The sequence below is a fragment of the Bombina bombina genome, chromosome 1 (assembly GCF_027579735.1).
Source record: "Bombina bombina isolate aBomBom1 chromosome 1, aBomBom1.pri, whole genome shotgun sequence".
Classification (NCBI taxonomy): domain Eukaryota; kingdom Metazoa; phylum Chordata; class Amphibia; order Anura; family Bombinatoridae; genus Bombina; species Bombina bombina.
Window position 1 is genome coordinate 643,637,256 of NC_069499.1, and position 26,321 is coordinate 643,663,576.

The 26,321-nt window shown below is 40.2% G+C and overlaps 1 protein-coding gene across 2 annotated transcripts in view; it reads left to right on the forward strand.

The window, feature by feature from the left end:
• Positions 1-26,321, forward strand: part of TAF1 (TATA-box binding protein associated factor 1) — a 239,984-nt gene that overhangs the window by 37,497 nt on the left and 176,166 nt on the right. For both annotated transcript variants that reach the window (XM_053699102.1, XM_053699103.1), the window contains exons 6-23: positions 2,508-2,723; positions 2,858-3,061; positions 3,549-3,762; positions 3,855-3,971; positions 4,654-4,821; positions 5,102-5,229; positions 5,384-5,491; positions 6,243-6,416; positions 8,065-8,238; positions 8,777-8,881; positions 8,963-9,163; positions 9,919-10,060; positions 10,164-10,294; positions 10,372-10,452; positions 10,541-10,690; positions 10,805-10,927; positions 13,141-13,316; positions 14,154-14,395. In XM_053699102.1, coding sequence (XP_053555077.1) covers positions 2,508-2,723; positions 2,858-3,061; positions 3,549-3,762; positions 3,855-3,971; positions 4,654-4,821; positions 5,102-5,229; positions 5,384-5,491; positions 6,243-6,416; positions 8,065-8,238; positions 8,777-8,881; positions 8,963-9,163; positions 9,919-10,060; positions 10,164-10,294; positions 10,372-10,452; positions 10,541-10,690; positions 10,805-10,927; positions 13,141-13,316; positions 14,154-14,395 — 2,854 coding nt within the window. The remainder of the gene's footprint in view (positions 1-2,507; positions 2,724-2,857; positions 3,062-3,548; positions 3,763-3,854; positions 3,972-4,653; positions 4,822-5,101; positions 5,230-5,383; positions 5,492-6,242; positions 6,417-8,064; positions 8,239-8,776; positions 8,882-8,962; positions 9,164-9,918; positions 10,061-10,163; positions 10,295-10,371; positions 10,453-10,540; positions 10,691-10,804; positions 10,928-13,140; positions 13,317-14,153; positions 14,396-26,321) is intronic.

The window sequence follows — 26,321 nt, forward strand, 5'->3', positions numbered from 1 at the left end:
AAGTGAACATAGAAAAGAGTTCATTAGTTCCACGGACAAGGGTTCCATTCTTGGGGACCCTTATAGACTCGGTAGACATGAAAATTTTTCTGACAGAGGTCAGAAAGACAAAGATTCTGAATACTTGCCGAGCACTTCAGTCCATTCATCGGCCATCAGTGGCTCAGTGCATGGAAGTCATTGGATTAATGGTAGCGACAATGGATATAATTCCGTTTGCCAGCTTTCATCTCAGACCACTGCAGATGTGCATGCTCGGACAGTGGAATGGGGATTATGCAAATTTATCTCCTCGGATAAATCTGGATCGAGAGACCAGAGACTCTCTTCTTTGGTGGTTGTCGTCGGATCATCTGTCCCAGGGAACTTGTTTCCGCAGACCCTCGTGGGTGATAGTGACAACGGATGCCAGCCTTCTGGGCTGGGGTGCAGTCTGGAACTCCCTGAAGGCTCAGGGTGTTTGGATTCAGGTGGAGTCTCTACTTCAAATCAATATTCTGGAACTGAGAGCAATATTCATTGCGCTTCTGGCGTGGCCTCAGTTGACTTTGGCAAAATGAATCAGGTTCCAGTCGGACAACATCACGACTGTGGCATATATCAATCATCAGGGGGGAACAAAGAGTTCCTTAGCGATGATAGAAGTATCCAAGATAATCTGATGGGCGGAGACCCATTCTTGTTATCTGACGGCAATCTACATCCCAGGAGTAGAAAATCGTGAAGCAAATTTTCTATGTCGTCAGACTTTTCATCCGGGGGAGTGGGAACGCCATCCGGAGGTATTTGCCTCACTGATTCTCAGATGGGGCAGACCAGAGTTGGATCTAATGGCGTCTCGACAGAATGCCAAGCTCCCGAGATATGGATCCAGGTCAAGGGATCCACAGGCCGAACTGATAGATGCCCTGGCAGTGCCTTGGAAGTTCAGCTTAGCTTATGTGTTTCCACCATTTTCTCTCCTTCCACGCGTGATTGCTCGAATCAAACAGGAAAGAGCTTCAGTAATCCTGATAGCGCCTGTGTGGCCACGCAGGACTTGGTATGCGGATCTAGTGGACATGTCCTCTCTGCCACCTTGGAAACTTCCTTTAAGACAGGACCTTCTCATTCAAGGTCCTTTCCAACATCCAAATCTAATTTCTCTGCAGCTGACTGCGTGGAGATTGAACGCTTGATTTTATCGAAGCGAGGATTCTCTGATTCGGTCATTGATACTTTGATACAGGCTCGAAAGCCTGTCACTAGAAAAATCTATCATAAGATATGGCGTAAATATCTTTATTAGTTTGAATCCAAGGGTTACTCATGGAGTAAAACTAAGATTCCTAGGATTCTGTCTTTTCTCCAAGAAGGATTGGAGAAAGGGTTATCAGCAAGTTCTTCATAAGGGACAGATTTCTGCTTTGTCAATTTTGCTTCACAAACGTTTGGCAAATGTGCTGGATGTTCAGTCTTTTTGTCAGGATTTAACTAGAATTAAGCCTGTATTTAGACCTATTACTCCTCCCTGGAGTTTGAATTTAGTTTTTCGAGTTCTTCAGGGGGTTCCGTTTGAACTCATGCATTCCATAGATATTAAATTGTTATGTTGGAAAGTTCTGTTTTCAGTTGCTATTTCTTCTGCTCGAAGAGTTTCTGAACTTTCAGCATTACAATGTGAGTCGCCTTATCTTATTTTTCATTCTGATTAGGTGGTTTTACGTACTAAACCTGTATTTCTTCCTAAGGTTGTTTCAAATAAGAACATTAATCAAGAAATTGTTGTTCCTTCATTGTGTCCTAATCCTTCTTCCAAGAAGGAGCGTCTGTTACATAATCTGGACGTGGTCCGTGCCTTGAAGTTTTACTTACAGGCAACCAAGGATTTCCGTCAATCATCTTCATTATTCATTGTTTATTCTGGAAAGCGTAGGGGTCAGAAAGCTACGGCTACCTCTCTTTTTTTTTGGGAGAAAGGTTCTTCAAGCAGTGGTGCCTTCTGTTTAGGTTCCTGTCTTGTCCCTCCCTTTCATCAGTGTCCTTTTGCTTTGGTATTGGTATCCCACAAGTAAGGATGAAATCCGTGGACTCGTCATATCTTTGTAAAAGAAAAGTAAATTTATGCTTACCTGATAAATTAATTTATTTTACGATATGACGAGTCCACGGCTGACCCTGTTATTTTTAAGACAGATTTATTTATTTTTGGTAAACTTCAGTCACATCTGCACCTTTTTAGCCTTTCCTTTTCTCTTCCTATACCTTCGTCCGAATGACTGAGGGTGGAGGGGAAGGGAGGGGCTATATATACAGCTCTGCTGTGGTGCTCTTTGCCACTTCCTGTTAGCAGGAGGTTAATATCCCACAAGTAAGGATGAAATCCGTGGACTCGTCATATCGTAAAATAAATTAATTTATCAGGTAAGCATAAATTTGCTTTTTGCAGATGCTGTAAAGAAGATAGCTGCCCAAGTACAGTCAAGTATCCTTGTACTGGTATTTATTAAAGTTTTCTTCTTGGGTAGGTTCTACGTTTCCTTCGTCTTTTTGGACCTGGGAAAAATGTGCTCTCAGTGTGGCGCAGTGCTCGTAGAAAGAGAAGAAAAAAGCACAGAGAAATGTCGCAGGAAGCACCGGCAAAGGAGGGGGAGGAAGCAGAAGTGGCTATGGAGAAGAAGTCTTGTTGGGAATATGAATATGCCCCTCCACCAGCGGCTGAGCAGTGCCTCTCTGATGATGAGGTGAGAAAGCTAAAACGTTTAGTTTCATGGCTTCTTGTATGACATAAAAGGAGTAAACATACTTCTTAATGTTTTCTATAAAGTAAATACTGTTTTGTTTAACAGCTGTTTTTTTTTGTTTTTTTTGTGTGCAGATAACCATGATGGCACCTGTAGAATCAAAGTTCTCCCAGTCTTCTGGGGACACTGATAAGGTGGCAGATACAAAACCAAAGGTTGCAGAGTGGCGATATGGGCCTGCACAGTTGTGGTATGATATGCTTGGGGTATCTGAAGATGGCAGTGGATTTGATTATGGTTTTAAGCTAAAAGAAAACAATGAAGATGAAGAGCAGGAGGTAATTAATACAAGGTCTTTGCTTCCAAATTATTTTGCTGTGAAAAAAAAATAATATATATATATATACAGTACAATAAAAAAATACTAGTTATCCCTTTCTTTTTAAAATTATGATGGCATAAAATTCCACTTGCTTAATTGTAATAGTGCTTAGCCAAACAGGCAGCTGAAGTCTGAGACTGTTGTTCATCTAGCTGATTTCAGTATAATGCTTTTGTATTATATTAAAAAGTATTGTTCTTAATACAAAACAGGTTTTACCACAATTAACATAAGAAAGTTAGGTAAACATTCAGCTGGTAGGGTGCAGATCTACACTTTTATGAAGGATTTTTAAACATAATAATGCATGGTAAAATATGTTTGTCTAACTATCAAACCAAGGCTTTTTTTAAGCAGAAATTGTTGTTCACTGCTACCAATTATCCATCAGCATAAAATTACAATTTGTAAAAAATGTGTGTTCTAAATGTATCTGACTTTAGAAAGAGGAACATCCAGAAGAAGCCACAGATAACCAGGATAACCAGTTTCAGGATGAGCACTTCCTTATGGTGACTCAGTTACAGTGGGAAGAAGATGTGATCTGGAATGGGGAGGACGTGAAGCACAAAGTAACCAAGACACAGAAAGCTAGTTTGGCAGGCTGGCTTCCCTCTAGTATGACCAGAAATGCTATGGCCTATAATGCCCAGCAAGGTAGGCTGCTGCCATGAAACTTCTTGTATGAGTTAGTAAGAGAGCGAGTAAAAATTATTTGTCATAAGCTGATTAAATCACATTTTATCCAGGGTTGAATCGAAGTGGATCATTGTTAAATTTACCAACACCTCTTGTGCAAAAGCCAAGCATTCCTGGGGCACTGATCTCCTCCAAAGGGAAAGAAAAACACCCCCCTGAACAGCAAGGTATATTCTAGGGAAAGCTTTTGTGGATGGCACGTGCTCACATGGTCTAATGCTTGAGTCATTAATTGATATGTTTGACATAGTACAATACACATGCACATTTTACTCATGCATCCCTCGTTTGTACATCCATTGATGAGATATCTTAATCCATATTAAAGGGACAGTCAACACCAGAATTTTTGTTGTTTAAAAAGATAGATAATCCCTTTATTACCCATTCCCCAGTTTTGCAAAACCAACACTGTTATATTAATACACTTTTTACTTCTGTGACTAACTGGTATCTAAGCATCTTCTGACCGCCCCTAATCACATGACTTTTAGTTATTATCTATTGACTTGCATTTTAGCCAATTAGTGCAGTGTCTGCCACAACCCACGGCGTGATCACAATGCTATCTATATGGCCTACATGAGCTTGCTCTCCCCTGCTGTGAAAAGTAAATAAAATAGAGGCGGCCTTCAAGGGCTTAGAAATTATCATATGAGCCTATCTAGGTTTGCTTTCAACTAGAATACCAAGAGAACAAAGCAAAGCAAGTTGTTTAAAATTACATGCCCTATTTGAAAAATGAAAGTTTTTTTTGGACTTGACTGTCCCTTTAATATTTCTCTTTTTTTGTCAGCTTGTAGAATGTATTTGTGTTTATACTAAATACAGTCTGTTGTTGCATTGCAGCATCTGAAGAACATGACCGCCCATGGTTTTCCATCTTCCCGATTGATAATGAAGAACTGGTTTACGGTCGGTGGGAGGATAATATCATCTGGGATGATCAAGCAATGGAAAGAATACTCATTCCTCCAGTATTAACTTTGGATCCTAATGATGAAAACATCATTTTGGGTTTGTAGCTAGATAAAGCTTTCTGAAATCTCAAAACAAAGGTTTGAATTAAGATTCAAAATAGAATCTAATACCTATGTGAAGAGTTGTGCATTATGTCAACTAGTTTGTGTGCCTTATGTAGGCAATGAATGCGTAAACTCTGTAAGAAGATAGACAAGAAATAATATAATTGTATGGCTTGTCACTTTTGATAAAGGTTATTTAAGAAGTGAGAAGCAAAATGACATGTTCTAAATGTACCACAGTTGATTATTAATATAAAATCTTTAACTGACAGAAATTCCTGATGAGAAAGAAGAGACCACATCAAATTCTCCATCGAAGGAAAGCAAAAAGGAATCCTCTTTAAAGAAAAGTCGGATATTATTAGGAAAAACTGGGGTCATCAAGGAAGAGCCTCAACAGGTGTGAAAAAAGGTCCATGTAGAACTCTCTCCTGTGCTTTCTCTCTCTTTTTTTTTTTCTTGTTCTCTCTCTTTCTATTGTCTGCCATATTTAAATGGGTATTTGGAATTTTTAAGAGTTCTGTTTAAAATTAAATGAAACTTTCTTTTTATAGAATATGTCTCAGCCTGAAGTGAAAGATCCGTGGAATTTATCCAATGATGAGTTTTACTACCCCAAACAACAGGGACTGAGAGGAACATTTGGGGGAAACATCATTCAGGTAACAAAGCACTGGTGGAACCAATAAGAGCTTTTTGCTCTAATCAGGAATGCTGTTTCCTAATCTGAGCATGCTGGATTTTTATTTCCTGCAGGTATGAATAATTGAAATGTCTTATTTTTGTGAAATTATACCACATACTCTTGTAAATAGTATACATGACCATAATGTGTATGTTGCGGAAGACTAAGATTAGCTGGCTTCTATGTTTTTTGTAAAGGACATATTATTTGTAAGGGAAAACAGGGCTGAATTTTGCAGTATACATTCCAAGGCCAACTGGAGAGTAGTTAGAATAAAGATTTGAGCAAGTGTACCTGAAAGAAACGGGGAATAGAAAAGTGCTAACCAAACAAAATAAAAGTTTTAAGTAGTTAAAGGGGCATAATACTGGACCCCCACACCTGCTGAAGTGTGTTAAATTGATAACAGCTCCTTTATCTTTATTTTGTAATTTGATTATGTGTGTATTCTCTGTAGAAAAAACTATGTAAACAGGAGATAGCAGTGTAAATTAAGGCATGGAAAGCAAAGATAAAAGAGAGTTGGGATATAGTAGGGGAAATAGTTAGTAATAAATAAGTAGTTATATAGACTAAGAAAGTGGAGGCACTCTATATGATTTCTTGAACACGTCCAGAGTTTTTTTTGTCCTTTTTAGTAAGCCAAGCTTGGAAATGTAATGAAGTCTGACACTAAAGGCTACTTTGCTATTATTTCAGTCTCTGAACTTCTGCTTTCTCCCTGACAGCACTCCATCCCTGCCGTGGAGCTCAGGCAGCCATTTTTTCCAACTCACATGGGTCCAATGAAGCTCAGACAGTTCCATCGACCACCTTTGAAAAAGTATTCATTTGGTGCCTTGTCCCAACCAGGAGCTCATTCTGCACAACTGCTGTTAAAACACATTAAAAAGAAGGCAAAGGTAATTACTATTGTTACCTTTTATTTACAAAGTGCCAACAAATTTGAGCAGTTTTATATACGTTAGCATAACATAAACTTGATAACAGCAGTAGAATTTTAAATAAAAACATAAATGAAGTAAATGGTAAAGTTAAAAACATTGTTCAAAACTGCTGCCACATAGTACTGCAGACAGCGGCACACTCAAGCCTACCTAAGTATGCTCTTCAACAAGGGATACCAGGAGAATGATGTACGTTTGTTATAGAAGAAAATGAGAAATGCTCTAGCTGAACCATGAAAGAAACATTTTTAGCTTAATTTCCCTTTAAAGGGATAGAAAGGTCAACATTGAAATGTGCATAGGTAGATTTGAATATGAAATAGAGGCATTTTTGAAATATACTTCTATTAGCAAAAATGCTTCTAGTAAAAGTTATGACGTTTCTGCAGCATACACACATATCCTGTGAGGGCCTGTGCCACCAGTATTCAAACACCACAACTTCTCAGAGGGTCAGCTGTGGCTTGCATGACACAAATTGTCTTCACAGATGCAATTACACACCATCTTCAGCTCTCTGAGCTTGAATACTGGTGCATGGCCGTCACAGGATATGTGCGTATGCCGCAGAAATAAAGTAAAACCTACGAGAACCATTTTTGCTAATAGAAGTATATTGCAAAAAAAATGCTTCTTTTTCATATTCAAATGCACCTATGCAGCTTTCTATTTTGACATTTCAATCCCTTTAGTGGATGTTAATACAGAGTTCTGCAAAAGCATTTATGCTCTTTGTTCTGAAATAGTTACTTTTTTTTAGAAAATGGAGAAAATCAATTAATAGAAATCTAAACCAAATTGTTAGATTTGCATTAAGCAGAATCTCAAATAGAAAATATAAATTGTTGAACTAGTCACTGTATGGGAAGAGATAATTCAGTATGCAGTATATTTATAGGAAGTGATACAAGAAAACGTTGCAGATTGTGGCTGTAGCTTTACCCATACTGCTGTGTAGGCATAATCTAGTATAGGCAATACATAGCAAACAGTGTTTGACATTGTTGAACCACAGTTCACCCCTCCACTGCTATTTATCTGATCTTTACAGGTAATTCTCTGTTTTGCTCTCTGCAGCACAATGAACACTATGGTAATCACGCAAGAGCCCCAACATAATATTGCAAGACACTTTACAATGCAAATTGTGTTAAAAAAAAGCCTGCTTTGTCTGTGCTCAATACATGGGTGCAGTGGTTAAGTTACATACACTTAGTGCCCCTGATTGCTAGAGATTACCAGTGAACATGTACATATGGGGCTGTTTTCCGTTTTCATAAACAGATTTTAAAATGTTTTCTAAAATCTTCAAAGTAGAAAGCTTTCCAGTGTGATTTGTTAATGGACATAACTTGTTGACTTCCTAAAACACACCCTGGAAAGGCTTTATGACGTCCTTAGAAATTAGAGAGCAACTTGAAAGAAGATACTAATATTTTCTATTTCTCTGTGCTTTCAACAAATCTAGAGTGAAGAAAGTTTCTGACTTAGTGAGTAAGTGATATATGAGCTAGTGGCAATGCTGAAATAGGTTGTATCTCTTTGACAATATTTAGCTTCTGTCAGCTGCCCCTTTATATGCATTTTTTCATTTGTGTGCCAGATGCGAGAGCAAGAACGGCAGGCGTCAGGAGGGGGAGAGATGTTCTTTATGCGCACATCACAGGATCTAACTGGCAAAGATGGGGATCTCATTCTGGCTGAATACAGTGAAGAGAACCCACCACTAATGATGCAGGTTGGCATGGCAACTAAAATAAAGAACTACTACAAACGGGTAAGATTAGAAACATTTTCTCTTCTCATTTTTGTTTACTGGAAAAGTTGTTTTTTTATGAAATGTAACTATTTCTTTTTATTTTAGTTGTTTGAAATTACTTTATTATATCTGTACATTAAACAATACAAGTATGTGTAACAATAAAATAAAACTGGCAATCCGTTTCTGATCAGATATTACATCTTATTGCTATAGGTTATCAGATTCTAGTTCCAGCAAGACCAACTCAGCCTCAAAGTCTGTATCTGAACACAATCCATTTGGGTTATCTAAAAAAATATTTTTTATCAGCTGCTACTAATTGGTTTGAGGCATGAGCGGGTACCCTTGGGGCAAAAAAGGTTTATCATTATAATTTGGAACACATCATCTATTTCACAAATATCACCATTTTATATATGAGCAATAAGGATGAATATTAACAATGTCAGTGCAATTCTATTATTAAACTGTCACATATTCCTAATGTTATATTGCAAGTATAATCTTTCCATGTAAAAATGAATCTTGATCATTGTTTTTATTTAAACCATAGAAACCTGGTAAAGACCCAGGAGCACCAGACTGTAAATATGGGGAAACGGTGTACTGTCACACCTCCCCTTTCCTCGGCTCCCTGCACCCTGGCCAGTTATTACAGGTAAAAAAAATATTGCAAGCAATAGTCATATAGTTATATTCTTGAACTTTTTCTTTTATAATGAATTGTTTCCCCCTACAGGCATTTGAAAACAATCTGTTTAGGTCTCCAATCTACTTACATAAGATGCCTGAAACTGACTTCCTTATAATCCGCACAAGGCAGGGCTATTACATTCGGGACTTGGTAGATATTTTTGTGGTTGGACAGCAGTGTCCCCTGTTTGAAGTGCCTGGTCCGAACTCTAAACGTGCAAACACACACATACGTGACTTCCTGCAGGTGAGTACTAGATATAAGCTGTGTTGGTGCATGGTTAATGTACTCTGCTTAGTGTTTAACATAAATTCTACAGTATTTTATTTTTCTGTTGACCTCAAATAGCCAACTCATAAACTCAACTCATAAATCTCTCTACAAAAAGCCATACCAAGCTTCTGGAATGTCTGGAAAAAAAAATGAAAATCTTGGTAGAATGAAAAGAATAGCAATGTGTCTAGAACAGTGAGTTAATGACAGATTTTAAAGTTGGGAAAGGATGTGGGGGAAAGAACCAGCAATGGGGAGGTGAAAAGAGGGGATAAAGAAAAGATGTTAAAAGGGTGAGAGAATAAAAGATTAAAGGTCAACTTAAATATATAAAAAAATGTGTAATAGTTATTGATGAAAAGAAAAAGGGAATGGGAAACCATATTTAGGAGTAGCAGGACATTTTGTAGAGAAAATTGCAAAGGGAACAAAAAGATTTTATATATATACATATATATATATATATATATATATATATATATATATATATATATATATATATATATATATATATATATAAACATTTGATTTTTTTTTAGTTTTCTGCCACGCTATGTATTGTCAGCCTTTTGTGACGTTGAGACCAACATATATGTGTTATCTGGCAGGTGCTTACTTGAAATTACTGATACATGATTTCTCGCAGACATAAAGTAACATGCAAAGGTGGCTTTTGTGTCCTTTCCGGAGATATTCCATCAGGTCCTGTTTTTATGCACATTTTTCAGGTTTTTATATACCGCCTCTTTTGGAAGAGCAAGGATAGGCCCCGCCGGATTCGCATGGAAGATATCAAGAAAGCCTTTCCCTCCCATTCTGAGAGCAGCATCAGAAAGAGATTGAAGCTCTGTGCTGATTTTAAGAGAACAGGTTAGATAATATGATGCAAAAATGTCTCTGGGATAATATATTTGTTTTTTTTTTAAATTTGGCTCACTGTAGTTTTCCTATTTTACACATGTATATTTTTTAGGAATGGACTCTAACTGGTGGGTGTTGAAGCCAGATTTCCGACTACCTACTGAAGAGGAGATACGGGCCATGGTGTCTCCTGAGCAGTGCTGTGCTTATTACAGCATGATTGCTGCTGAGCAGCGGCTCAAGGTAAATCTTCAGCAGCAAACATAAATCTCTATAAATGTGTGTGACCAATGGTAAATTGTTTACATGGCCTTTTGTAGGATGCAGGATATGGAGAGAAATCTTTCTTTGCTCCTGAGGAAGAGAATGAGGAAGATTTTCAAATGAAGATAGATGATGAGGTGAGTAATTTAGGGAAGCTGTTTAGTTTGTTTATTTAGTTTGTTTATGGATTATTCACTAATTTGTTGATCTATTGTTTTTCCCCAGGTACGCACAGCCCCTTGGAACACCACAAGGGCTTTTATTGCTGCCATGAAAGGGAAATGCCTCCTTGAAGTAACAGGAGTGGCAGATCCCACTGGCTGTGGTGAAGGCTTCTCATATGTCAAGATTCCTAATAAACCAACACAACAGAAGGTCAGATTGCCATTGGCAAAAAAGAATAAAAATGTGCACTATTTATCAGCAATTTATGTATCAAAAAACGGTTTAGAATGTGTTGATTAAATATGTTAATGCTTTCTTTATTAGCAAGATGACAAAGAACCTCAACCGGTGAAAAAAACCGTGACCGGAACAGATGCAGATCTGCGAAGGCTCTCCTTGAAAAATGCAAAGCAGCTTCTACGCAAGTTTGGTGTTCCAGAGGAAGAAGTGAGTACTGAATTTAAAGGGACACTCAAGTCCAAATTACATTTTCATGATTCAGATAGAGCAGACAATTTAAACAACTTTCCAATTTACTTTCATTAACAAAATGTGCAACCTTTTTTTTATATTTACACTTTGAGTCACTGTCTCCTACTAAGCATGTGCAAGAATTCACAAAATATACGTATATGGCATTTGTAATTGGCTGATGGCTGTCACATGATACAAGGGGAGTGGAAATAGACATAACTGAAACTTGTCAGAAAAAAAAATCTACTACTCATTTAAAGATCAGACTAAGTGCTATTGCATTGTCTTTTTATCCTGCATTTTATTATTTATTTATTTAAAATATTTTACCAGGAAGGATACATTGAGATTTCTCTCGTTCTCAAGTATGTCCTGGGTCCACAAAACATTGCATTGATACAATAGGGTACAATAAAATACAAAAGCAATATTAATACATAATATATGCAAAATTTAACATAGATCAGGTAGGAAATATATTAATCAACCATGACAGGTGCATTCTGTTTTGAGATATGTAGAGAGGGATCTCTTAAAGGATATTAGGCTTTGGGTAGGTTTGCGGGAGGTCGTTCCATAATTGTGGTGCTCTGTAGGAAAAGGAGGATTGAGCTGCTTTCTTTTTGTATTGAGGCAAGCTAAATAATGTGCTGTTATTGGATCGGAGGTTATGGGAGGTAGGAACAGCCGGGGAGAGCATTCTGCTCAGGTAAGGTGGGAGCTTCCAAGAAAAGCTCTTAAACACAAGGCAGGACAGATGGAGGGTGCGTCTGGATTCCAGCGACAGCCAGTTTAGTTCTTTTAGCATGTCACAATGGTGGGTCCTGTAGTTACATTGTAGCACAAAGCAGCAGTACGAGTTATAAAATGTATTAAGTTTATTAAGGTGAGTTTGCGGTGCAGGTGCATATACTACATCCCCATAATCAATGATCGGCATCAGCATTTGCTGTACAATCTTTTCCTTTACTGTAGGGCTGAGGCAAGATTTGTTTCTGTACAGGGCACCTAGTTTTGGATAGAGTTTAGATGCAAGTTTTTCTATGTGGAGGCCAAAAGATAGATTGGGGTCTAACAACATACCCAAGTATTTGAAAGAGTGGACTGTGGTCAGTGTGCAATTTGATTTTGTTTTAATGTGTAGATGGGAATTTTGTAGTTTGTGTAATTTAGGTACCTTCCACAGATCATTGTGATAGTTTTGTCAGTGTTTAGGAAGAGTTTGTTTTTTGAGATCCACTTATCCTGCATTTGCTGATTATGCAAATCTACTGCGTTACTTTTTCAGTTTAGGAGGAAATAAAAAATAAAATATATATATATAAATATATATATATATATATATATATATGTGAGCATAGAGCAAAATTGTGCTCCAATACCATCGCTGCTTAAGTCAGCGGTGAGCTGGTTGTACGTGCTCGTGCACGATTTCCCCATAGACATCAATGGGGAGAGCCGGCTGAGAAAAAGTCTAACACCTGCAATAAAGCAGCGTAAAGCTCCATAACGCAGCCCTATTGATTCCTATGGGAAAACTAAATTTATGTTTACACCTAACACCCTAACATGAACCCTGAGTCTAAACACCCCTAATCTTACACTTATTAACCCCTAATCTGCCGCCTCCGACATCGCAGACACCTACATTATACTTATTAACCCATAATCTGCCAATCCAGACATCGCCGCCACGTAGTTTATGGGTGTTAGTGTACTTTTTAGCACTTTAGTTATGAGTTTTATGCTACAGCGTTGTAGTGTAAAACTCATAACTACTGACTTTAAAATGACGGGGTAGGGTGTACCTCTCACTTTTTGGCCTCCCAGGACAAGCTTGTAATACCGGCGCTATGGAAGTCCCATAGAAAAAAGACTATACACAATTTGCGTAAGTTGATTTGCGGTAAGGCCAAAAAAGTGTGCGGTGCCCCTAAATCTGCAAGACTCGTAATACCAGCGGGAGTAAAAAAGCAGCGTTATGAGGCTTAACGCTGCTTTTTTACTCATAACGCAAGACTCGTAATCTAGCCGTTAGACTTTTAATATAACATAGTGACATTTCGGGATCCACAGACCCCTTCCTCAGACCAAAGACCATTCATAAGTAGATTATTATCTGCAGGTTATTTTTTGGCGCTGTTCATTATTTTTGAAATAGCTCAACATTTGTTTCTTTTATATAGATCAAGAAGTTGTCCCGCTGGGAGGTTATTGATGTTGTACGAACAATGTCCACAGAGCAGGCCCGCTCAGGCGAGGGACCAATGAGCAAATTTGCCAGAGGCTCACGGTTCTCAGTGGCAGAACATCAGGAGAGATATAAGGAAGAGTGTCAGAGGATCTTCGATTTGCAGAATAAGTATGAAGCCTGTGAATGTTTGTCCTAAAAAAAGCATGTAAATGAGGGAGGGGGTGCTGCATGTAAGCCATCTAGGTAAGCCATCTAGGGAGGGGGGTGCTGCATGTAAGACATCTAGGGAGGAGGGTGCTGCATGTAAGACATCTAGGGAGGGGTGCTGCTGCATGTAAGCCATTTAGGGAGGGGGTGCTTCATGTAAGCCATCTAGGGAGGGGGGGTGCTGCATGTAAGCCATCTAAGGAGGGGGGTGCTGCATGTAAGCCATCTAGGGCGGGGGTGCTGCATGTAAGCCATCTAGGGAGGGGTGTGCTGCATGTAAGCCATCTAGGGAGGGGGTGCTGCATGTAAGCCATCTAGGGAGGGGGGTGCTGTGTGTAAGCCATCTAGGGAGGGGGGTGCTGCGTGTAAGCCATCTAGGGAGGGGGGTGCTGCGTGTAAGCCATCTAGGGAGGGGGTGCTGCATGTAAGCCATCTAGGGAGGGGGTGCTGCATGTAAGCCAACTAGGGAGGGGGGTGCTGCATGTAAGCCATCTAGGGAGGGGGTGCTGCATGTAAGCCATCTAGGGAGGGGGTGCTGCATGTAAGCCATCTAGGGAGGGGGTGCTGCATGTAAGCCATCTAGGGAGGGGGTGCTGCATGTAAGCCATCTAGGGAGGGGGTGCTGCATGTAAGCCATCTAGGGAGGGGGGGCTGCATGTAAGCCATCTAGGGAGGAGGGGGGGCTGCATGTAAACCATCTAGAGGTCTCTTACTGCGATTCCAGGAGAAGATTTCTCATTCCTCTTATATGGCATTTGCTTAGCTGTGCTTATAACAGGTTTGGTTGTTGTTGCACAGGGTTTTAGAATCTGCAGAAGTTCTGTCCACGGATACTGACAGCAGTTCAGCAGAAGACAGTGATTTTGAAGAAATGGGGAAGAACATTGAGAACATGTTACAGAACAAGAAAACAAGTTCTCAGCTCTCTCGGGAGAGGGAAGAACAAGAGAGGAAAGAGCTTCAAAGAATGTTAATGGGAGAAGATAGCGGGAATGATAAGGAGAGAAATAGAAAGGACAAGAAAGAAAGAAAGGGCATATGTAAGTACTGTGATTTACAGGTTTTTATTCATTGTTATATGTTTTAAAACCTTCTTTAGCAAATTTAATTTTCAAGAGAAAATTAAATCATGAGTCAGTGCCTGGGTTTTAAAAATACTATTATAAACAGGGGCACTTTAATTCATGAAAGTTTACATTGCAGCATTTTTTTTTTAACCTTTTTCTTCAGCCAAGAGGACCAGTGATCCCCCGCCTGCTTCTCATGCTGTACTTAGCACAGCAATGACGAAACCGGCTTCCTCCAATCACGGCGTGACTTCAGGAAATGTTTGCTCTGCAGCCATGATTGAAAGGAAGCCGGATTTGTCATTGCTGACATAAGTACAGAGGCGCTGTGGGCAGGCGATCGCTGGTCCGACTTGGCTGCAGAAAAAGGTAAGTATTTTAAAAAAAAAACGCTGCAATGTAAACTTTAACCCTTTGAGTGCTAAGCACCACCCGGGTGCTAAGGTGATTTAAGTTTTTTATTTTAATTTTTTTTATTTTTTTTTAAACTTTTTTGTATTTTTTTCCCCAGATCCCCAAGACTTGCGCTGTTGGAAATGTTAGGTGATTACCTTTCTAACGGTGGGTCTTGGGGGTCTGTAGCTGCTTAGATGCCTGAGATACAGGCTTCTAAGCAGCATGCCCCCTATCCCTATACTTTGTATTGTAAATTTTTAATAAAGTTGCGCTGTGACGTCACTGCACAAAACGTGAAGCCCCGGCGATGCCTGTCACTATGCAGGCCTGATCGCCGGTGTAGGAGCGGGTGGGAGCCCCCAGATCTCCCTCAAGTTGGGAGAGTGCTAGCGACGGCTCTGAACCGTCGTTAGCACTGGAGTGGGAAACTCTGCGATGGCTCAGAGCCGCGGTTAGCACTCAAGGGGTTAATTAATGAAAGGGCCCCTGTTTTTAATATTATTTTTAAAAACCGGGCACTGATTCATGAAAGTTTACATTCACTTTATATATAATTCATATAGAATATCAAAAGAAAGTCAATACAAGGTTAACCCCTTAACAGCAGCAGATTTACTATGGCATAAGAGAGGAATAATAAAACAATGCATTCCAATTAATCTGCCAAGAGAATAGATGTTCTAAAAGCATTAAAAACGGTTTGTTATATAAGTAAAGTTTGGAGGCTTCTGCAGAGCCAGAGAGTTGCTTTGTTCCTTTGGTATCCTTTGTTGAAAAGCATATCTAGATAGGCTAAGGAGCAATGTACTACTGGGAGCTAGCTGGTCATTGGTGGTAACATACATATGCCTATTGTCATTGGATCATCAGATGTAATCAGCTAGCTCCCAGTAATGCATTGCTGTTTCTAAGTCGACTTAAATCATTTTATTGCTGCTCCATTTTTGGCATATAACACATGAGAGCATTTTTTTTTGGCTGGCTTATGCTATCCATATATGAAAATATTGACCCTCCTCTATACCTGCAAAGGCCACCAATTACCAGCTGCATGCCAATATGCATTGTTCCTCTGTAGCTGACTTTCACGATGTGTTAAACCACCTCTGCAGGGATTAAACACAGTGGGGCCAATTTATCAAGGGCCAAATGGCCCCTGTTTCTGCGCGAGCCTTCAGGCTTGCTGGAAACAGCAGTTATAAAGCAGCGGCCTTAAGACCACCGCTCCTTAACTGGTCAGCTGCTTCTGAGGCAGCGGACATCAATCTGCCCAATCCTATACAATCGGGTTGATTGACACCTCCTGCTAGCGGCAGATTGGCAGCGAATCTGCAGGGGGCGGCATTACACAAGCAGTTAACAGAACTGCTTGTGCAATGTTAAAGGGACAGTCTAGTCCAAAAAAAACTTTCATGATTAAGATAGGGCATGTAATTTTAAACAATTTTCCAATGTACTTTTATCACCAATTTTGCTTTGTTGTCTTGGTATTCTTAGTTAAAAGCTAAACCTAGGAGGTTCATATGCTAATTTCTAAGCACTTTAAGGCCGCCTCTTCTCTCAGGGCATTTGGACAGTTTTTCACCACTAGAGGGTGTTATTTCATGTGTGTCATATAGATAACACTGTGCTCACGCACGTGGAGTTCCTATGAGCCAGCACCGATTGGCTAAAATGCATGCCTGTCAAAAGAACTGAAATAAGGGGGCAGTTTGCAGAGGCTTAGATACAAGGTAATCACAGAGGTAAAAAGTATATTAATATAACTGTGTTGGTTATGCAAAACTAGGGAATGGGTAATAAAGGGATTATCTATCTTTTAAAACAATACAAATTCTTGTGTAGACTGTCCCTTTAACCCCTTAATGACCACAGCACTTTTCCATTTTCTGTCTGTTTGGGACCAAGGCTATTTTTACATTTTTGCGGTGTTTGTGTTTAGCTGTAATTTTCCTCTTGCTCATTTACTGTACCCACACATATTATATACCGTTTTTCTCACCATTAAATGGACTTTCTAAAAATACCATTATTTTCATCATATCTTATAATTTACTATAAAAATTTTTTATAAAATATGAGAAAAAATTGAAAAAAAACACACTTTTTCTAACTTTGACCCCCAAAATCTGTTACACATCTACAACCACCAAAAAACACCCATGCTAAATAGTTTCTAAATTTTGTCCTGAGTTTAGAAATACCCAATGTTTACATGTTCTTTCCTTTTTTTGCAAGTTATAGGGCCATAAATACAAGTAGCACTTTGCTATTTCCAAACCATTTTTTTCAAAATTAGCGCTAGTTACATTAGAACACTAATATCTTTCAGGAATCCCTGAATATCCCTTGACATGTATATATTTTTTTTTAGTAGACATCCCAAAGTATTGATCTAGGTCAATTTTGGTATATTTCATACCACCATTTCACCGCCAAATGCGATCAAATACAAAAAATCGAGCCAAATGCGATCAAATACAAAAAATCGAATCAAATTTTTTCACAAACTTTCGGTTTCTCACTGAAATTTTTTACAAACAGCTTGTGCAATTATGGCATAAATGGTTGTAAATTCTTCTCCCTTTGTTCAGAAATAGCAGACATATATGGCTTTGGCGTTGCTTTTTGGTAATTAGAAGGCCGCTAAATGCCACTGCGCACCACACGTGTATTATGCCCAGCAGTTAAGGGGTTAATTAGGGAGCTTTTAGGGAGCTTGTAGGGTTAATTTTAGCTTTAGTGTAGTGTAGTAGACGACCCCAAGTATTGATCTAGGCCCATTTTGATATATTTCATGCCACCATTTTACCGCCAAATGCGATCAAATTAAAAAAAAAATGTTACATTTTTCACAATTTTAGGTTTCTCACTGAAATCATTTACAAACAGCTTGTGCAATTATGGCACAAATGGTTGTAAATGCTTCTCTGGGATCCCCTTTGTTCAGAAATAGCAGACATATATGACTTTGGCGTTGCTTTCTGGTAATTAGAAGGCCGCTATATGCTGCTGCGCCTCACACGTGTATTATGGCTAGCAGTGAAGGGGTTAATTAGGGAGTTTGTAGGGAGCTTGCAGGGTTAATTTTAGCTTTAGTGTAGAGATCAGCCTCCCACCTGACACATCCCACCCCCTGATCCCTCCCAAACAGCTCCCTTCCCTCGCCCACCCCACAATTGTCCCCGCCATCTTAAGTACTGGCAGAAAGTCTGCCAGTACTAAAATAAAAGGGTTTTTAAAAATAATGATTTTTTTTATAGCATATTTACATATGCTACTGTGTAGGATCCCCCCCCCAAAACCGCTCTCTAACCTTCCCCTCTGCCTTATTGGGGGCCATCTTGGGTACTGGCAGCTGTCTGCCACTACCCAGTTTGCAAAAAAATATGTTTTTTTTTATTTTTTGCCCGGTTTTTCTGTAGTGTAGCTTCCCCCTCCCCACAGACCAACCCCCACCACCTAACTGATTGTTTTTTTATCTGATGTTTATTTATTTTTTTACTATTTTTTTCCATTTTCCTGCACTTTTTTTTCTGTGTGTAGCGGTTCCCACCCGATCCCTCCCTGTGCACGCGCCCGCCCCCACCCTCCCGTGCGCGCGTCAGTGCGCGCCCCCTGGCATACCCGCCCACGATCCCGCCCCCCTCCACATCACGAGGGCCATTGATGGCCGCCACCCGCCTCCCGGTCCGGCTCCCACCAACCAACGCAGTAAGCCACCGATCTCCGGTGCAGAGAGGGCCACAGAGTGGCTCTCTCTGCACCGGATGGCTTAAAAAGGTTATTGCAGGATGCCTCCATATCGAGGCATCACTGCAATAACCGGAAAGCAGCTGGAAGCGAGCAGGATCGCTTCCAGCTGCTTTCCACACCGAGGACGTGCAGGGTACGTCCTCAGGCGTTAACTGCCTTTTTTTTGAGGACGTACCCTGCACATCCTCGGTCGTTAAGGGGTTAAATACAGACAGCGTATGCTGTCGGCATTCAGCGATGTCTGTCGGACAGGATACGCTGCAGCGTATCATGTCGAACAGACATTGATAAATCGGCCCCCTATTATTTAAAGCATATTTGTACCCCAATAGGATTCTCACTGAGTATTAGCTGGAATGGCAAAGAGCACAAGATGCTCCCTGTATTTGAAAGACAAGGCTATTCCATGGGATTTTTAGTTTATCTCTTAATAAATAAAACCTGCCTGTTTATTATTAATGCAGTATAAAGAAAATCATTAAAGGCAAAATATCCATTTTAAAAAGCTATGTTTATATTAGTTTGCATGTTCAATTGCAGTTTTACAGAGGAAGATTAGTAGATTAATGGGTAATATACATTCTCTCCAGTATACTGTAGCTGATTCACATATTGCTTCTTCTTATACTTCTATTTCCCCACACCAATCAGCCAATCACAAATGCATATATGTACTGTGTATACTGTGAACGCTTGCAGGAGCTGGTGCCTCAGAAAGTGTACATATAAAAAGAATTTTGATAATGGAAGTAAATTGGAAAGTTGTTTTTTTTAAACTGCAAGCTCTATCTGAATTGCGAAAGTTTAATTTTGACTTTAGTGTCAATATAATGCACAGCAGTTTCTTTTGCAAACTTACATAAAAATGAATGAAATAAAGTTAACAAATAAGACAAGATAATATTGAGATACAGACCTCACAATGTTCCATTTTCAAAATACTGCATTTTGTCCCAGTTCCAACCATGTTGTACTTTTTACCTGCAAATTGACAAAATAGGGGTAAAGAGGTATAATATCAAGTCTCTACAGGGTACAGAGATATAAACTGCAATAGAACCATATGAAGTCATTATATACTAATTTTGACATCTAATCATCCCAAAGAAAACACGTAGAACCCCTCAAGCAATTAGAGCCCCTGGAAATATCTGTCCCAACCCAACAGGTGTAAGGTACCACCGACTTAAAAATTTAATGTTCATGATCTGCAACCACTCCTTCTTGGTAAAGAGATGCTGCAGTTCTTCCTCCCATTTTTTAGTATAGGATGGTAATGCCTCCGAATGGTATGCAAGAAGCATTTAATAGGCATGAAAGCGTACCTCTGAGGAGGTTTGGGTTATAACAGAAACTTTCGAATGCTGTGAGTGCACAGAAAATATTTGCTCTATGGGTGTTGCTAGAAAGAAAATGGGATAATTGGAGGTATCAAAATAAGAGCCTACTTAATCTAAGATGTCTGCACAAGATATCAGTTTCCCATTATACAGGACAGAATGACAGGGGATTAAACAATGTATAGTTTTCTCTATCAAAGCAGACCTTCGTTAAAAGTATGGATTGTCAAGTAAGGGGATTAAGAGTGAAGGTATGGTAGAGATTGACTTAAACCTTATACATTTGTCCCACACTGGCAGGGTCTTCCAGATTATATAAGTAGGGGTTTTAGCAAACCCTCTCTGAGTGGGTGGAAACCAGGATATTCCGTCCAATTTCTTGTACCCTGCTAACTCATGTTCTATTTGGATTTATTCTCTATTAGGGGTGTTCTTACACCAATCTTGTATTTTTAAATGAAAAGGAGGCTATACTAAACTATAACAAGTTTGGCACTCCTATTCCCCACCCCCCTATGCCTGTATAAGGTAATGGTTGCTACATGGGGATGCTTAAGGTGCCATATAAAGGAGTTAAGAACTTTTTGAAGTTTGAAAACCATCCTGTCTGGAAGGGGAATTGGCAGTCTGAAAGGGGAATTGGCAGTCTGAAAGAAATACAGAAAACGGGACAGGATTCTCATTTTAATCACATTCACTTTACCTATCCACTTTCACAATATGGTTTCAACATCACACAATAAGGCTGGGAAAGAGAGTCATTAAAGTGATGGTAAAAAAAATCCCCTTTTTAAAATCAGATCCACAATGTAAGGGATATTTTAGATGGAGTTTAATTCATCAGTTGTAACAAAGATAAACTATAACTTTTTAATATAGAAAAACAATACAATTACCCCACAACTCCATGTGTGGTTTTAACATTTGGTGGGGGGGGGGGGGAAGCATTGGCCATTAGTTAACTCAGTAAAAAATCTCTAGAAGGGGGGTGGGGGAGCATTGGCCATTAGTTAACTCAGTAAAAAATCTCTAGAAAGTGGGGAATCCTGATTTGGGCAAAAATCTGATAATATTTAGAACAAAATCTGTCAGTGCCTGGGCTTTTCCTTGATTATGGATTTGTGTTACTTCCAATATTTCCTGGGATGTGATGGGAGAATATTGGTCTTGTTTTTATTCTGGGGTCAGGTTAGGTAAAGGACAGCTCTTTATATAAGTTAGGAAGTTGACCATAGCAGTGGGCACTGAGTTAGGGTCTTCCAAATTGGAAAGTTGTGTATAATAGCTATGGAAGTGTGAAAGGAGGTCATTTCTTTCATGTTAATTGGCAAGAGTCCATGAGCTAGTGACGTATGGGATATACAATCCTACCAGGAGGGGCAAAGTTTCCCAAACCTCAAAATGCCTATAAATACACCCCTCACCTCACCCACAATTCATTTTTACAAACTTTGCTTCCTATGGAGGTGGTGAAGTAAGTTTGTGCTAGATTTCTACGTTGATATGCGCTTCTCAGCATTTTGAAGCCCGATTCCTCTCAGAGTACAGTGAATGTCAGAGGAATGTGAAGGGAGTAGCACCTATTGAATGCAATGGTTTTCCTCATGGGGATCTATTTCATAGGTTCTCTGTTATCGGTCGTAGAGCTTCATCTCCTACCTCCCTTTTCAGATCGACGATATACTCTCATATTACATTACCTCTACTGATAACTGTTTCAGTACTGGTTTGGCTATCTGCTATATGTGGATGGGTGTCTTTGGTAAGGATGTTTTCATTCACTTAAGACACTCTCAGCTATGGTTTAGCACTTTATATAAAGTTCTAAATATATGTATTGTACTTATATTCGCCATGATTCTGGTTTCAGTATATTTCCTTTTTTGCAGACTGTCAGTTTCATATCTGGGAAATGCATTTTTAAGAAAAAATTATTTCTTACCTGGGGTTTAGTCTTTTTCAAATTGACAGGCAGTATTAGGCTCATGAGGGCGCAAAAATGCCAAAATTTATTGCGTCATTCTTGGCGCAAAATTTTTTTGGCGCGAAAGTTACGTTCGTTGACAAAAAATCGTCATTTCTCTTGTTAAGTGTATCCAGTCCACGGATCATCCATTACTTGTGGGATATTCTCCTTCCCAACAGGAAGTTGCAAGAGGATCACCCACAGCAGAGCTGCTATATAGCTCCTCCCCTCACTGCCATACCCAGTCATTCTCTTGCAACTCTCAACAAAGATGGACGTAGTAAGAGGAGAGTGGTGTATTATAGTTAGTTTTTTAACTTCAATCAAAAGTTTGTTATTTTTAAATGGTACCGGAGTGTACTGTTTCATCTCAGGCAGCATTAGCAGAAGAATCTGCCTGTGATTTCTATGATCTTAGCAGAAGTAACTAAGATCCACTGCCGTTCTCACATATTCTGAGGAGTGAGGTAACTTCTGAGGGGGAATGGCGTGCAGGTTTTCCTGCAATAAGGTATGTGCAGTTAACATATTTCTAGGGATGGAATTTGCTAGAAAAATGCTGCTGATACCGGATTAATGTAAGTTAAGCCTTAAATGCAGTGATAGCGACTGGTATCAGGCTTATTAACAGAGATACATACTCTTATAAAAGTGTAATATAAAACGTTTGCTGGCATGTTTAATCGTTTTTATATATGTTTGGTGACAAAACTTATTGGGGCCTAGTTTTTTCTCCACATGGCTGGCTTGATTTTTGCCTAGAAACAGTTTCCTGAAGCTTTCCACTGTTGCAATATGAGTGGGAAGGGCCTATTTTAGTGCTTTTCTGTGCAGCTAAAAATACTGACAGAGACATTCAGCTTCCCTCTGCATGATACAGGACATCTCTGAAGGGCTCAAAAGGCTTCAAAGTCGTGTTTGAGGAGGGTAAAAAACCACAGTAGACTGTGGCAGTTGTTGTGACTGTGTTTAAAAAACGTTTTTGTCATTTATTATTCTGTTTTTGTTATTAAGGGGTTAATCATCCATTTGCAAGTGGGTGCAATGCTCTGCTGACTTGTTACATACACTGTAAAAATTTTGTTAGTGTAACTGCCTTTTTTCACTGTTATTTCAAATTTTGTCAAAATTTGTTTCTCTTAAAGGTACAGTAACGTTTTTTTATATTGCTTGTTAACTTGCTTTAAAGTGTTTTCCAAGCTTGCTAGTCTCATTGCTAGTCTGTACAAACATGTCTGAAACAGAGGATACTTGTTCATTATGTTTAAAAGCCATGGTGGAGTCCCATAGGAGAATGTGTACTAAATGTATTGATTTCACCTTAAACAGTAAAGATCAGTCTTTATCTATAAAAGAATTGTCACCAGAGGGGTCTGTCGAGGGGGAAGTTAAGCCGACTAACTCTCCCCACGTGTCGGACCCTTCGCCTCCCGCTCAAGGGACGCACGCTAATATGGCGCCAAGTACATCAGGGACGCCCATAGCGATTACTTTGCAGGACATGGCTGCAATCAGGAATAATACCCTGTCAGAGGTATTATCCAGATTGCCTGAATTGAGAGGCAAGCGCGATAGCTCTGGGGTTAGACGAGATACAGAGCGCGTAGATGCTGTAAGAACCATGTCTGATACTGCGTCACAATATGCAGAACCTGAGGACGGAGAGCTTCAGTCTGTGGGTGACGTCTCTGAATCGGGGAGACCTGATTCAGAGATTTCTAATTTTAAATTTAAGCTTGAGAACCTCCGTGTATTGCTTGGGGAGGTATTAGCTGCTCTGAATGACTGTGACACAATTGCAGTGCCAGAGAAATTGTGTAGGCTGGATAAATACTATGCAGTGCCGGTGAGTACTGATGTTTTTCCAATACCTAAAAGGCTTACAGAAATTATTAGTAAGGAGTGGGATAGGCCCGGTGTGCCCTTTTCCCCACCTCCTATATTTAGAAAAATGTTTCCAATAGATGCAACTACACGGGACTTATGGCAGACTGTCCCTAAGGTGGAGGGAGCAGTTTCTACTTTAGCAAAGCGTACCACTATCCCGGTTGAGGACAGTTGTGCTTTTTCAGATCCAATGGATAAAAAATTAGAGGGTTACCTCAAGGTTTTATTTTACAGCCCCTTGCATGCATTGCGGCTGTCACTGCTGCGGCGGCATTCTGGTTTGAGGCCCTGGAAGAGGCCATCCATACAGCTCCATTGACTGAAATTGTTGACAAGCTTAGAACTCTTAAGCTAGCTAACTCATTTGTTTCTGATGCCATTGTTCATTTGACTAAACTAACGGCTAAGAATTCCGGATTCGCCATCCAGGCGCGTAGGGCGCTATGGCTCAAATCCTGGTCAGCTGATGTGACTTCAAAGTCTAAATTACTCAACATTCCTTTCAAGGGGCAGACCTTATTCGGGCCTGGTTTGAAAGAAATTATTGCTGACATTACTGGAGGTAAGGGTCATACCCTTCCTCAGGACAGGGCCAAATCAAAGGCCAAACAGTCTAATTTTCGTGCCTTTCGAAATTTCAAGGCAGGTGCAGCATCAACTTCCTCTGCTTCAAAACAAGAGGGAACTTTTGCTCAATCCAAGCAGGCCTGGAAACCTAACCAGTCCTGGAACAAGGGAAAGCAGGCCAGAAAGCCTGCTGCTGCCTCTAAGACAGCATGAAGGAGCGGCCCCCTATCCGACAACGGATCTAGTAGGGGGCAGACTCTCTCTCTTCGCCCAGGCGTGGGCAAGAGATGTTCAGGATCCCTGGGCGTTGGAGATCATATCTCAGGGATATCTTCTGGACTTCAAAGCTTCTCCTCCACAAGGGAGATTTCACCTTTCAAGATTATCTGCAAACCAGATAAACAAAGAGGCATTCCTAAACTGCGTACAAGATCTCCTTGTAATGGGAGTGATCCATCCAGTTCCGCGGACGGAACAAGGACAGGGGTTTTATTCAAATCTGTTTGTGGTTCCCAAAAAAGAGCGAACCTTCAGACCAATTTTGGATTTAAAGATCCTAAACAAATTCCTCAGAGTTCCGTCATTCAAGATGGAAACTATTCGAACCATTTTACCCATAATCCAAGAGGGTCAGTACATGACCACAGTGGACTTAAAGGATGCCTACCTTCACATTCCGATTCACAAGAATCATCATCAGTTCCTGAGGTTTGCTTTTCTAGACAGGCATTACCAATTTGTAGCTCTTCCATTCGGGTTGGCTACAGCCCCAAGAATTTTTACAAAGGTTCTGGGCTCACTTTTGGCGGTCCTAAGACCGTGAGGCATAGCGGTGGCTCCTTACCTGGACGACATCCTGATACAGGCGTCAAGTTTTCAAATTGCCAAATCTCATACAGAGATAGTTCTGGCATTCCTGAGGTCGCATGGGTGGAAAGTGAACGAAGAAAAGAGTTCTCTATCTCCTCTCACAAGGGTTTCCTTCCTAGGGACTCTAATAGATTCTGTAGAAATGAAAATTTACCTGACGGAGTCCAGGTTATCAAAACTTCTAAATGCTTGCCGTGTTCTTCACTCCATTCCGCGCCCCACGTTGGCTCAGTGCATGGAAGTAATCGGCTTAATGGTAGCGGCGATGGACATAGTGCCATTCGCGCGCCTGCATCTCAGACCGCTGCAATTATGCATGCTCAGTCAGTGGAATGGGGATTACACAGATTTGTCCCCTCTACTAAATCTGGATCAGGAAACCAGAGATTCTCTTCTCTGGTGGTTATCCCGGGCCCATCTGTCCAAGGGTATGACCTTTCGCAGACCAGATTGGATAATTGTAACAACAGATGCCAGCCTTCTAGGTTGGGGTGCAGTCTGGAACTCCCTGAAGCCTCAGGGTTCATGGACTCAGGAGGAGAAACTCCTCCCAATAAATATTCTGGAGTTAAGAGCAATATTCAATGCTCTTCTGGTTTGGCCTCAGCTAGCAACACTGAGGTTCATCAGATTTCAGTCGGACAACATCACGACTGTGGCTTACATCAACCATCAAGGGGGAACCAGGAGTTCCCTAGCGATGTCAGAAGTCTTCAAGATAATTCGCTGGGCAGAGACTCACTCTTGCCACCTGTCAGCGATCCATATCCCAGGTGTAGAGAACTGGGAGACGGATTTTCTAAGTCGTCAGACTTTTCATCCGGGGGAATGGGAACTCCATCCGTAGGTGTTTGCTCAATTGGTTCTCTGTTGGGGCAAATCAGAATTGGATCTCATGGCGTCTTGCCAGAACGCCAAGCTTACTTGTTACGGATCCAGGTCCAGGGACCCAGAAGCGGCACTGATAGATGCTCTAGCAGCAATATAAAAAGAGAGAGAGATGCACTCAGCTGAGACAGAACAAAAGCTAGAAAAACTTCCGTGCCTGTTCATTTTTGGGTGCCACTCAGGGTGCATACTCTTTTAGCACACTATGCCCCTTCACAGAGAAAAAATA